Here is a 12,151-nt window from a genome sequence, read left to right as displayed (position 1 = left end):
GTTAGTTAAACATCGGGTAAACCAGGCTCACCTGTTGCAGGTGCTTCTTCAGGCAGGAACGCAGATCAACATTTTCATTCACAAATATTTGTTTATTTGAAAAACAGGAATGAAATATCTAATCAGTTCTGATCAATAAATCACTTTACGATAACTTCTGTGAGCTACATTGATTAATTATTGACAGGTGTGGGCGTGGCTCAGATGCTCTGTTGGACGCTCAGCGACGTCTTCAGCTCGCCAAACACGCTCAGTGCAGACTCCACGCAACCATCGAAGTTGGAGTGGCTGAAAGCATCGCCGCCGCAGAGAAGCAGAGGCTGGCTGAGGATGGTCATGTGACCCGGGCAGTCGGGCACAGAGGTCAGCACCTGAAGGAGGGAGGGCAGAGGCTGTAAATCCAGCGAGTCCTCACCTGCAGGACTTCAGCTCCTCATGACTCACCTGGGAATACCTCCACTTCTGACACTTGATGCTCACTGGCTGAGGCAAGTCAGGGAGCAGGCTGTACAGCTCCTGTAAGATGATTGGCTGGATGTCCTCCTTGTCTCGCTCCAGGTGCTCGATGCCGAAGGGAACGCTGGTGTGGATGACGAGGGCCGGACCGCGACCCGGGGCGTCTGAGTGGAGGCAGACAGGACAATCACTCAAAGGTAGACAGGGGAGCGGCCAGGTGGGCGGACGGGTGAGCAGACAGACCTGTGCCACGCTTCCTGTTGTCAACGGCGATGTAGCGGATGCAGCGGTTGTTGGGAACGTATTGCGCCCCCCAGGTGAAACTGAAGACCACGTCTGGAGAGAAGAAGAGTGCGAGAGCGAAGCGAGACGAATACCTGACGACGTCCAACTGCTGCTTCTGCTGGACAGAGAGCACTGAGAGACACGGAGACAGATGCATCATGGGAAATGTAGTGTTTTACAGTTTCACATCCGTCTCCACTGTTTAACGAGTAGGTGCCAACAGACAGGAAGCGTTCACATCTGTGTGGTTACTGAGCACCCTGATCTCTGATTGGATCAGATAAGGAAATGTGATTTGTTCTGGTTCTGGCCTCAGCATCCTTCTGAAAGACGTTTTCATGATTCAGAGCTCAGGCTGCAGCTTCACACACAGCATCTAATAATAACCTTTCTGTGTGCCAGAGGAAATGGGCGCTGTCCCCAAACAGCCAATCAGAGGAGCCGAAAGTGACATCACCGTCAGACACACATAGTGGAGCTGGGGTCGTGTGCACAGTTTGTAGCTTTTAAGAAGGAGATGCTGGCCAATGGGAGCCCAGGAAAGTGACATAAGTGTGTATGTATGGATCCTGTGTGTGCGTTTCAGAACAATGACGACCTCTAAAATAAATGTGTGGATGAGTTTGACGCTGCTGCCCCCAGGTGGTGAGACGTGGTTACTGCAGCGCTGAGGTCATCATGGCTGAATCAGGTCAGCTGGACTTTTCTTTGACCAGAGGAGGTTCCACAACCTTTCACACCTCGGATCATGTGACCAAAGCTGTGGTTCCTCTGCTGCTTATCAGCTGATCCCCACCAACCAGTTCAGACGAGAGAAACCACGGAGAAGAAGAAGTCCAGCTGACCTGATTCAGGTCAGAGGTCACCACATGACGGCGTTTCTGTGGGTTGGAGATGTTCTGGTTCTGTGTGCGAGAGTCTCACGGTTTCCCAGGTCTCCCTGCAGCTGCAGGATCTGCGGCACCGGCATCGTCAGGACGACGGCGTCGAAGGTCTCGCTGCCTCCCAGCTTCTCCTGGACCTCCCATGATGCACCGCGGCGGTACAGCGCGGTCACGTGATGTTCCAGGAACAAATCCGCTCCTGCCACACAGACGCAATTTGTTGTTTAACTTGTAAACTCCCACAGGCCTGGCCCGTTCGGGTCAGAACCAGTCAGAACCAGACAGAACCAGACAGAACCAGACAGAACCAGACACACACCTGTGAGCAGCACAGCAACAAAGTGTTATTTAAAGTGAAAACATGCGGTGAGACGGACACTCGGTTCTGAGACCGGCCCGGGAGGAAAGAAGAATTCCATCTATCCTGGAATAGTTTGGAAGCCTGAGGTCCGGTCAGAACCGCTGTGATGTGGGTCCGAAGGTCCAGATGTTCAGTAAATGTTCTGCAGAAACTTCGTCTGACCCGGTTGCTACAGGAAGTTTATCTCAAACATCAGAGATAACGCAGAACAACACTTTACTATCATTGGCCCAAAGGTTCTGACACGCTGTTGGACCGGGACCAAAGGCTCTGATCTGACTGTTGGACCGGGCCCAAAGGTTCTGATCTGACTGTTGGACCGGGCCCAAAGGTTCTGACACGCTGTTGGACGGGCCCAAAGGTTCTGATCTGACTGTTGGACGGGCCCAAAGGTTCTGATCTGACTGTTGGACCGGGCCCAAAGGTTCTGACATGCTGTTGGACCGGGCCCAAAGGTTCTGACATGCTGTTGGACCGGGCCCAAAGGTTCTGACACGCTGTTGGACCGGGCCCAAAGGTTCTGATCTGACTGTTGGACGGGCCCAAAGGTTCTGATCTGACTGTTGGACGGGCCCAAAGGTTCTGATCTGACTGTTGGACCGGGCCCAAAGGTTCTGACACGCTGTTGGACGGGCCCAAAGGTTCTGATCTGACTGTTGGACGGGCCCAAAGGTTCTGATCTGACTGTTGGACCGGGCCCAAAGGTTCTGACATGCTGTTGGACCGGGCCCAAAGGTTCTGACATGCTGTTGGACCGGGCCCAAAGGTTCTGACACGCTGTTGGACCGGGCCCAAAGGTTATGACACGCTGTTGGACGGGCCCAAAGGTTCTGATCTGACTGTTGGACCGGGCCCAAAGGTTCTGACATTCTGTTGGACCGGGCCCAAAGGTTCTGACATGCTGTTGGACCGGGCCCAAAGGTTCTGACATGCTGTTGGACCGGGCCCAAAGGTTCTGACACGCTGTTGGACCGGGCCCAAAGGTTCTGACATGCTGTTGGACCGGGCCCAAAGGTTATGACACGCTGTTGGACCAGGCCCAAAGGTTCTGACACGCTGTTGGACGGGCCCAAAGGTTGGACCGGGCCCAAAGGTTCTGATCTGACTGTTGGACCGGGCCCAAAGGTTCTGACACGCTGTTGGACCAGGGACCAAAGGTTCTGACACGCTGTTGGACCGGGCCCAAAGGTTCTGACACGCTGTTGGACCGGGGCCCAAAGGTTCTGACACGCTGTTGGACCGGGCCCAAAGGTTCTGATCTGACTGTTGGACCGGGCCCAAAGGTTCTGACACGCTGTTGGACTGGGCCCCAAAGGTCCTGACACCCTGTTGGACGGCCCCAAAGGTCCTGACACCCTGTTGGACCGGGCCCAAAGGTTCTGACACGCTGTTGGACCGGGCCCCAAAGGTTCTGACACGCTGTTGGACGGGCCCAAAGGTTGGACCGGGCCCAAAGGTTCTGATCTGACTGTTGGACCGGGCCCAAAGGTTCTGACACCCTGTTGGACTGGGACCAAAGGTTCTGACACCCTGTTGGACGGGCCCAACGGTTGGACCGGGCCCAAATGTTCTGACACCCTGTTGGACCGGGCCCAGGAGGAGGACTGAAACCACAGACTGGAACGTGGGCTTTGCTCTTCCTAAAGGTCGTCAGTCCAGAACTGGACCAGAACACGAGGAGCACCAACCGTACGATGAACTCTGGTTAATGTCAATGAGTCTCAGACTCTGGTTCAGCACCACATCATCTCCACACATTGGACCCGTTCCAGTTTGCCTACCGCCAGAATCGGTTCCGAGAGGATGCCGCCGCCCCTGCTCTCCATCTGAGCCCGGAGCACCTGGAAGGGAAAAACACCTGTGTGCTGATGGAGGATTTAGTGAAAAGCTCCCATGATGCACCTCTCCTCCCTCCATGTTCTGCTGCTGTAGGTCCAGCCTGCTGGGGGAGCTCCCATGATGCACCTCTCCTCCCTCCATGTTCTGCTGCTATAGGCCCAGCCTGCTGGGGGAGCTCCCATGATGCACCTCTCCTCCCTCCATGTTCTGCTGCTACAGGCCCAGCCTGCTGGGGGAGCTCCCATGATGCACCTCTCCTCCCTCCATGTTCTGCTGCTGTAGGCCCAGCCTGCTGGGGGAGCTCCCATGATGCACCTCTCCTCCCTCCATGTTCTGCTGCTATAGGCCCAGCCTGCTGGGGGAGCTCCCATGATGCACCTCTCCTCCCTCCATGTTCTGCTGCTATAGGCCCAGCCTGCTGGGGGAGCTCCCATGATGCACCTCTCCTCCCTCCATGTTCTGCTGCTATAGGCCCAGCCTGCTGGGGGAGCTCCCATGATGCACCTCTCCTCCCTCCATGTTCTGCTGCTATAGGCCCAGCCTGCTGGGGGAGCTCCCATGATGCACCTCTCCTCCCTCCATGTACAGATGACATCATTGCTGTCCAAAGGGTGGGGGTGGGGTTAGGGCTCTGCAGGGTGGGGTTAGGGCTCCACGGGGTGGGGTTAGGGCTCTGCAGGGTGGGGTTAGGGCTCCACGGGGTGGGGTTAGGGCTCCAAAGGGTGGGGTTAGGGCTCCAAGGGGTGGGGTTAGGGCTCCACGGGGTGGGGTTAGGGCTCCAAGGGGTGGGGTTAGGGCTCCACGGGGTGGGGTTAGGGCTCCACGGGGTGGGGTTAGGGCTCCACGGGGTGGGGTTAGGGCTCCACGGGGTGGGGTTAGGGCTCCACAGGGTGGGGTTAGGGCTCCACCACAGCAGAACATGTCAATGTCTCAATAACTTGTCATGTGGCCTCCGAGCATCAGTTCCAGCCTCCACACAGAATCAGCTGATCCTGTAGGTTTTCTGTGGGACTCGGAGCAGAGTTAGGAGCCTCCTCCTGAAGGGCGCAGAGTTAGGAGCCTCCTCCTGAAGGGCGCAGAGTTAGGAGCCTCCTCCTCCTGAAGGGCTCAGAGTTAGGAGCCTCCTCCTCCTGAAGGGCGCAGAGTTAGGAGCCTCCTCCTCCTGAAGGGCGCAGAGTTAGGAGCCTCCTCCTCCTGAAGGGCGCAGAGTTAGGAGCCTCCTCCTCCTGAAGGGCGCAGAGTTAGGAGCCTCCTCCTCCTGAAGGGCGCAGAGTTAGGGGCCTCCTCCTGAAGGGCGCAGAGTCAGGGGCCTCCTCCTGAAGGGCGCAGAGTTAGGAGCCTCCTCCTGAAGGGCGCAGAGTTAGGAGCCTCCTCCTCCTGAAGGGCGCAGAGTTAGGGGCCTCCTCCTGAAGGGCGCAGAGTTAGGAGCCTCCTCCTCCTGAAGGGCGCAGAGTTAGGAGCCTCCTCCTCCTGAAGGGCGCAGAGTTAGGAGCCTCCTCCTCCTGAAGGGCGCAGAGTTAGGAGCCTCCTCCTCCTGAAGGGCGCAGAGTTAGGAGCCTCCTCCTCCTGAAGGGCGCAGAGTTAGGAGCCTCCTCCTCCTGAAGGGCGCAGAGTTAGGAGCCTCCTCCTCCTGAAGGGCGCAGAGTTAGGAGCCTCCTCCTCCTGAAGGGCGCAGAGTTAGGGGCCTCCTCCTGAAGGGCGCAGAGTTATGGGCCTCCTCCTGAAGGGCGCAGAGTCAGGGGCCTCCTCCTGAAGGGCGCAGAGTTAGGAGCCTCCTCCTGAAGGGCGCAGAGTTAGGAGCCTCCTCCTGAAGGGCGCAGAGTTAGGAGCCTCCTCCTGAAGGGCGCAGAGTTAGGAGCCTCCTCCTGAAGGGCTCAGAGTTAGGAGCCTCCTCCTGAAGGGCGCAGAGTTAGGAGCCTCCTCCTGAAGGGCGCAGAGTTAGGAGCCTCCTCCTGAAGGGCGCAGAGTTAGGAGCCTCCTCCTGAAGGGCGCAGAGTTAGGAGCCTCCTCCTGAAGGGCGCAGAGTTAGGAGCCTCCTCCTGAAGGGCGCAGAGTTAGGAGCCTCCTCCTCCTGAAGGGCGCAGAGTTAGGGGCCTCCTCCTGAAGGGCGCAGAGTTAGGAGCCTCCTCCTGAAGGGCGCAGAGTTAGGAGCCTCCTACTCCTGAAGGGCGCAGAGTTAGGAGCCTCCTCCTCCTGAAGGGCGCAGAGTTAGGAGCCTCCTCCTCCTGAAGGGCGCAGAGTTAGGAGCCTCCTCCTCCTGAAGGGCGCAGAGTCAGGGGCCTCCTCCTGAAGGGCGCAGAGTCAGGGGCCTCCTCCTGAAGGGCGCAGAGTTAGGAGCCTCCTCCTGAAGGGCGCAGAGTTAGGAGCCTCCTCCTCCTGAAGGGCGCAGAGTTAGGGGCCTCCTCCTGAAGGGCTCAGAGTTAGGGGCCTCCTCCTGAAGGGCGCAGAGTTAGGAGCCTCCTCCTCCTGAAGGGCGCAGAGTTAGGAGCCTCCTCCTCCTGAAGGGCGCAGAGTTAGGAGCCTCCTCCTCCTGAAGGGCGCAGAGTTAGGGGCCTCCTCCTGAAGGGCGCAGAGTCAGGGGCCTCCTCCTGAAGGGCGCAGAGTTAGGAGCCTCCTCCTGAAGGGCGCAGAGTTAGGAGCCTCCTCCTGAAGGTCGCAGAGTTAGGAGCCTCCTCCTGAAGGGCGCAGAGTTAGGAGCCTCCTCCTCCTGAAGGGCGCAGAGTTAGGAGCCTCCTCCTGAAGGGCGCAGAGTTAGGAGCCTCCTCCTCCTGAAGGGCGCAGAGTTAGGAGCCTCCTCCTCCTGAAGGGCGCAGAGTTAGGAGCCTCCTCCTCCTGAAGGGCGCAGAGTTAGCGGCCTCCTCCTGAAGGGCGCAGAGTTAGGAGCCTCCTCCTGAAGGGCGCAGAGTTAGGGGCCTCCTCCTGAAGGGCTCAGAGTTAGGAGCCTCCTCCTGAAGGGCGCAGAGTTAGGGGCCTCCTCCTGAAGGGCTCAGAGTTAGGAGCCTCCTCCTGAAGGGCTCAGAGTTAGGGGCCTCCTCCTGAAGGGCTCAGAGTTAGGAGCCTCCTCCTGAAGGGCGCAGAGTTAGGAGCCTCCTCCTGAAGGGCGCAGAGTTAGGAGCCTCCTCCTCCTGAAGGGCGCAGAGTTAGGAGCCTCCTCCTCCTGAAGGGCGCAGAGTTAGGAGCCTCCTCCTGAAGGGCGCAGAGTTAGGAGCCTCCTCCTGAAGGGCGCAGAGTTAGGAGCCTCCTCCTCCTGAAGGGCGCAGAGTTAGGAGCCTCCTCCTGAAGGGCGCAGAGTTAGGAGCCTCCTCCTCCTGAGGGCGCAGAGTTAGGAGCCTCCTCCTGAAGGGCGCAGAGTTAGGAGCCTCCTCCTGAAGGGCGCAGAGTTAGGAGCCTCCTCCTGAAGGGCGCAGAGTTAGGAGCCTCCTCCTCCTGAGGGCGCAGAGTTAGGAGCCTCCTCCTGAAGGGCGCAGAGTTAGGAGCCTCCTCCTGAGGGCGCAGAGTTAGGAGCCTCCTCCTCCTGAAGGGCGCAGAGTTAGGAGCCTCCTCCTGAAGGGCGCAGAGTTAGGAGCCTCCTCCTGAAGGGCGCAGAGTTAGGAGCCTCCTCCTGAAGGGCGCAGAGTTAGGAGCCTCCTCCTGAAGGGCGCAGAGTTAGGAGCCTCCTCCTGAAGGGCGCAGAGTTAGGAGCCTCCTCCTGAAGGGCGCAGAGTTAGGAGCCTCCTCCTGAAGGGCGCAGAGTTAGGAGCCTCCTCCTGAGGGCGCAGAGTTAGGAGCCTCCTCCTCCTGAAGGGCGCAGAGTTAGGAGCCTCCTCCTGAAGGGCGCAGAGTTAGGAGCCTCCTCCTGAGGGCGCAGAGTTAGGAGCCTCCTCCTGAAGGGCGCAGAGTTAGGAGCCTCCTCCTGAAGGGCGCAGAGTTAGGAGCCTCCTCCTGAAGGGCGCAGAGTTAGGAGCCTCCTCCTGAAGGGCGCAGAGTTAGGAGCCTCCTCCTCCTGAAGGGCGCAGAGTTAGGAGCCTCCTCCTGAAGGGCGCAGAGTTAGGAGCCTCCTCCTGAAGGGCGCAGAGTTAGGAGCCTCCTCCTGAAGGGCGCAGAGTTAGGAGCCTCCTCCTGAAGGGCGCAGAGTTAGGAGCCTCCTCCTGAAGGGCGCAGAGTTAGGAGCCTCCTCCTCCTGAAGGGCGCAGAGTTAGGAGCCTCCTCCTGAAGGGCGCAGAGTTAGGAGCCTCCTCCTCCTGAAGGGCGCAGAGTTAGGAGCCTCCTCCTGAAGGGCTCAGAGTTAGGAGCCTCCTCCTCCTGAAGGGCGCAGAGTTAGGAGCCTCCTCCTGAAGGGCTCAGAGTTAGGAGCCTCCTCCTGAAGGGCGCAGAGTTAGGAGCCTCCTCCTGAAGGGCGCAGAGTTAGGGGCCTCCTCCTGAAGGGCGCAGAGTTAGGAGCCTCCTCCTGAAGGGCGCAGAGTTAGGAGCCTCCTCCTGGAGGGCGCAGAGTTAGGAGCCTCCTCCTCCTGAAGGGCGCAGAGTTAGGAGCCTCCTCCTCCTGAAGGGCGCAGAGTTAGGAGCCTCCTCCTGAAGGGCGCAGAGTTAGGAGCCTCCTCCTGAAGGGCGCAGAGTTAGGAGCCTCCTCCTGAAGGGCGCAGAGTTAGGAGCCTCCTCCTCCTGAAGGGCGCAGAGTTAGGAGCCTCCTCCTGAAGGGCGCAGAGTTAGGAGCCTCCTCCTCCTGAGGGCGCAGAGTTAGGAGCCTCCTCCTGAAGGGCGCAGAGTTAGGAGCCTCCTCCTGAAGGGCGCAGAGTTAGGAGCCTCCTCCTCCTGAAGGGCGCAGAGTTAGGAGCCTCCTCCTGGAGGGCGCAGAGTTAGGAGCCTCCTCCTGGAGGGCGCAGAGTTAGGAGCCTCCTCCTGGAGGGCGCAGAGTTAGGAGCCTCCTCCTGGAGGGCGCAGAGTTAGGAGCCTCCTCCTGAGCTGGAGCTGGAGTCCATGAAGGTGAAACTCGGCCCGTGTTGTTCATGCTCAGTGACTGGATCCATGATGGGAAAGATATTAGTTTCTGGGGCTTTGTTTTCCAGATAATTAAATAAAAACGGTTTAAAAATAAAAACTGTGGAGGTTCTGTGGAGGAGATGGTTCACATTAATGTAAAGTGGGGGGGTCTTTATGAGGGTCCTGGAGGAGCACAGACCCTGGAGACTTTGGAGGTTGCAGCCAATCAGCTTCTCAGCAGAGTGAACTCTGCAGTCTGGCCAGGATGCGGCAGTTCTGTACCCACACTGTCACCAAAGGCTCGTCTGGTGACAGCGGCTGAGTCCCGCTGGTCCCTCGCCAGCGTGAACGCTGCCTGGCCCAAGCAGGACGATGCCCGGTGGTGTGTTCAGGTACCGGTACCAGGTCGTCTAACACGCAGACCACGCTGATGTAAAAGCTTTCGAATGGTCTGATGTGACCCTCGGCTGCCTCTCGCCTCCCTTCAATGTGCCTGGAGGTGAGTCCGGGTCACAGGGCGCTGTTCACAGCCGTCTGAGAACGAAGGTCCTGGTCTCAGCTGTTTGGTGTCGCCTCGGTGCCATGATGTGAACTGAGGACCGTTTAAATTCTGACTGAACCAGGACACGTTTTGGTCGATTCATGGATCAAACTGAAACACTGAGCAGCTGGACATTCAGAGGTCGACAGAAGGTCACATTAAGGTCACCTGAAGGTCAGAATGCATTTAAGGTTCATCCTGAAGTTTCACCTGAAAGCTGAACATCCCAAACTTTTTCAGTCGTGTTGAATTGAATGAACTGGACAGAATCTGAAGGGTCCTGAGGTGACATTTGTTCTTATTTGGAGCCCTAAACTGAATTTGCAGCTGTGCTCTGTGCATGCGTTGGTGGACAGGTGTGTTTACCTGACTCAGACAGGAAGTGTTTGACCAAACTGCCCATGCCCAGCGGCGCCACGTAGTCCTGACTGCCCTCCTTCTGCTTCAGACCTTGGATCAGGCAGTCGAGAGGCTGCAGGACGCCTGCAGACAGCAGCTCTGTGTAGAAACTGAACACACAGGGTAAGACCTCCCAATCGGACACAGCGAGCTGGAAACAGCAGGTGACACGTACCTGTGGTGGGCCTGAGCGTAGGCCGGCGTGGCGGTGACATACTGAGCGCCCAGATCAGCTGAGTGAGACGAGGAGTCAGGAGCCCGGCTGGTGGACATCCTGCCGCCTGAAACACACACACAGCTCCAGAGATCCGCACCAAACTCCATGAGAAAACTCTCAGATTTAAGGATCAGGGTCCAACAGGCCCGCTACACCAACAGGTGCACCTCCACCTGAGGGCCTCCTCTCAGGTGGGTTTGAGTGGAGCACCTGGTGATGTTCTGCAGTCGGAACAAATAGATCCGAAGGCTTTAAAACCAGTGAGGATGGCGGTGGGGGCGCCACCTGTGACCAGTTTAAACTTTGTCTGCACTCTGAGCTCCAAACACTTCCAGGTCTGAGCTCTTGTTTTGGTAAAATAATTAATTCTTTTATCTGGAAATTGCTTTAACCACCAAAAGCATTAGACCTCCGGTTCTGCTGGTTTATTAATCAGCTGACAGGTATTACACACGCATTCATGAGAATATAAAAGTCTTATTTGAAGGTCAGCGTGAGTTCATCTGTGACTGCTGTATGGGTCTCTGTGACCTCCACAGTAAACTCAATGCATTTCATTTCATTTCATTTCATTTGTAACATCAGAGTTCTGTCTTTCTCTGTGAGCCTGACAACTTTAAACTTTCTCAGTTAAGTCTTGATGTTCTTTTTCGCCTCTCTCTGCCGCAGACATCCAGGAAGGCAGGAACTTTCGAGCCGGATTTAAGAAGAAAGTCTTCCTAATGAAAATGTAGCAGAGTCATTGTTCTGCAGTGAGATTCGGTTCGGCTGTGAACTCTCAGCGTTAAATGACCAGATTTATGAATGAGGCTCTGACCGTGACTCACCTGCTCCTCTTGCTTTGTCCCATACAACAATCTGAACTTTATTCTGCATCTCTCTCCTCAGCAGGCACGCGCAGAGGCTGCCCGTCAGGCCCGCTCCCACTATCAGCACGCGGGACATTTTCAGAACCGAACCGGGTCTTGATGGCTCCGGTCCCGTGTGCGATTGGGGTCCAGAAAGGCAGGCGTCCGACACCGAATCCGCGTTACAAAACATAGAAATATCGATGGACGCCAAAAACTATTCAAGAGTTCAACACAACCGGAAACACTTCACATTAAGAGCTCTCTGGTTAGCTTCAACACAACCGGAAACACTTCACATTAAGAGCTCTCTGGTTAGCTTCAAAACAACCGGAAACACTTCACATTAAGAGCTCTCTGGTTAGCTTCAACACAACCGGAAACACTTCACATTAAGAGCTCTCTAGTTAGCTTCAAAACAACCGGAAACACTTCACATTAAGAGCTCTCTGGTGAGCTTCAACACAACCGGAAACTTCACATTAAGAGCTCTCTGGTTAGCTTCAACACAACCGGAAACACTTCACATTAAGAGCTCTCTGGTGAGCTTTGATCGATCAGAGGAACTTCGATCAGAGGCCCCTCTGCTTTGTCACGTGACGCCCTGACGTCACATGACGGGTAGTCAGATGTCCCTCAGTTCAGTCAACCAGTTCAGACCCGCAGGACGACAGGTGAGTACCACCGCTTCATACCTGACGTTTGCGTTCATTTTTAGCTTTATTACCGTCGTGACGTAACAGAGGACACGAGCTGCTGCTTTCAGCGCGCGGGTCTCCGGTACCGCCGAGAAACAAACCGTAAAAAGGGTCGTGTTTAGACCGAGTGAAACCTGAAGTTAAAACAAGAACTGGGTCAGGAGCCCAAACCGAGCCGAAACCAACCTGAAACTGTGAACTAAGTGAAAACATGTTGAGCAGGAGGCGGTAAAACCAGCCTGTAAAGTTAAAACAAACCTTTAAAAACAGGCTGAACCTTCAGCAGCGAATTAATTTCACTGTAAAAATGTTTCATCGGATTTTTATGGTCGGCGTGAACGCGTCATGGCTTTTGCCTCACAATGCATCATCTTCCTCATCTTCATCATCATGTGCTCACGCATGACGTCAGAGAAAGTTTTATTAGTTTATTACCAGAAAACTAATTTTGTCATTAGACCATGAAGCAGCATGCTGACTCTGTGTGTGTGTGTGTGTTTCTGAATGTGTGTGTGTGTGTGTGTCTGAATGTGTGTGTGTGTGTGTCTGAATGTGTGTGTGTCTGAATGTGTGTGTGTGTGTGTCTGAATGTGTGTGTGTGTGTGTTTGAATGTGTGTGTGTGTGTGTGTCTGAATGTGTCTGAATGTGTGTGTGTGTGTGTGTGTG

At 56.2% G+C, this 12,151-nt stretch overlaps 2 protein-coding genes across 2 annotated transcripts in view; one reads left to right on the top strand and one right to left on the bottom strand.

Moving 5' to 3' along the window:
• Nucleotides 1-71: 71 nt before the first annotated feature.
• Nucleotides 72-11,064, bottom strand: rnls (renalase, FAD-dependent amine oxidase). Its single transcript, XM_072372781.1, has 7 exons — nt 10,766-11,064; nt 9,897-10,002; nt 9,689-9,831; nt 1,666-1,824; nt 700-873; nt 445-620; nt 72-371 (listed from the first exon to the last, which is right to left on the bottom strand). Exons 1-7 carry the CDS (start codon nt 10,977-10,979, stop codon nt 201-203), a joined length of 1,143 nt encoding a protein of 380 aa, XP_072228882.1. The 5' UTR covers nt 10,980-11,064; the 3' UTR covers nt 72-200.
• Nucleotides 11,065-11,343: 279 nt separating this feature from the next.
• Nucleotides 11,344-12,151, top strand: part of lipf (lipase, gastric) — an 8,586-nt gene continuing 7,778 nt past the window's right edge. Inside the window, exon 1 of the mRNA XM_072372778.1 lies at nt 11,344-11,460. Within this exon, the coding sequence (XP_072228879.1) occupies nt 11,401-11,460 (60 nt within the window). The 5' untranslated portion in view covers nt 11,344-11,400. The remainder of the gene's footprint in view (nt 11,461-12,151) is intronic.

This window comes from Leuresthes tenuis, unplaced genomic scaffold (genome assembly GCF_036924035.1).
Source record: "Leuresthes tenuis unplaced genomic scaffold, fLeuTen1.0.hap1 SCAF_20, whole genome shotgun sequence".
NCBI lineage: Eukaryota > Metazoa > Chordata > Actinopteri > Atheriniformes > Atherinopsidae > Leuresthes > Leuresthes tenuis.
The sequence above is the reverse complement of the archived record's forward strand: the minus strand, read 5'-3'. Positions and strand labels throughout refer to the sequence as shown.

Excerpts from the sequence above, each read along its gene's own strand:
- rnls (XM_072372781.1), bottom strand. The coding sequence starts at position 10,979 with ATGTTTTGTAACGCGGATTCGGTGTCGGACGCCTGCCTTTCTGGACCC. Across the intron at positions 621-699 it reads CAACAGGAAGCGTGGCACAG|ACGCCCCGGGTCGCGGTCCG; the intron begins GTCTGTCTGCTC and ends GCCTCCACTCAG. Across the intron at positions 372-444 it reads AGAAGTGGAGGTATTCCCAG|GTGCTGACCTCTGTGCCCGA; the intron begins GTGAGTCATGAG and ends TCCCTCCTTCAG.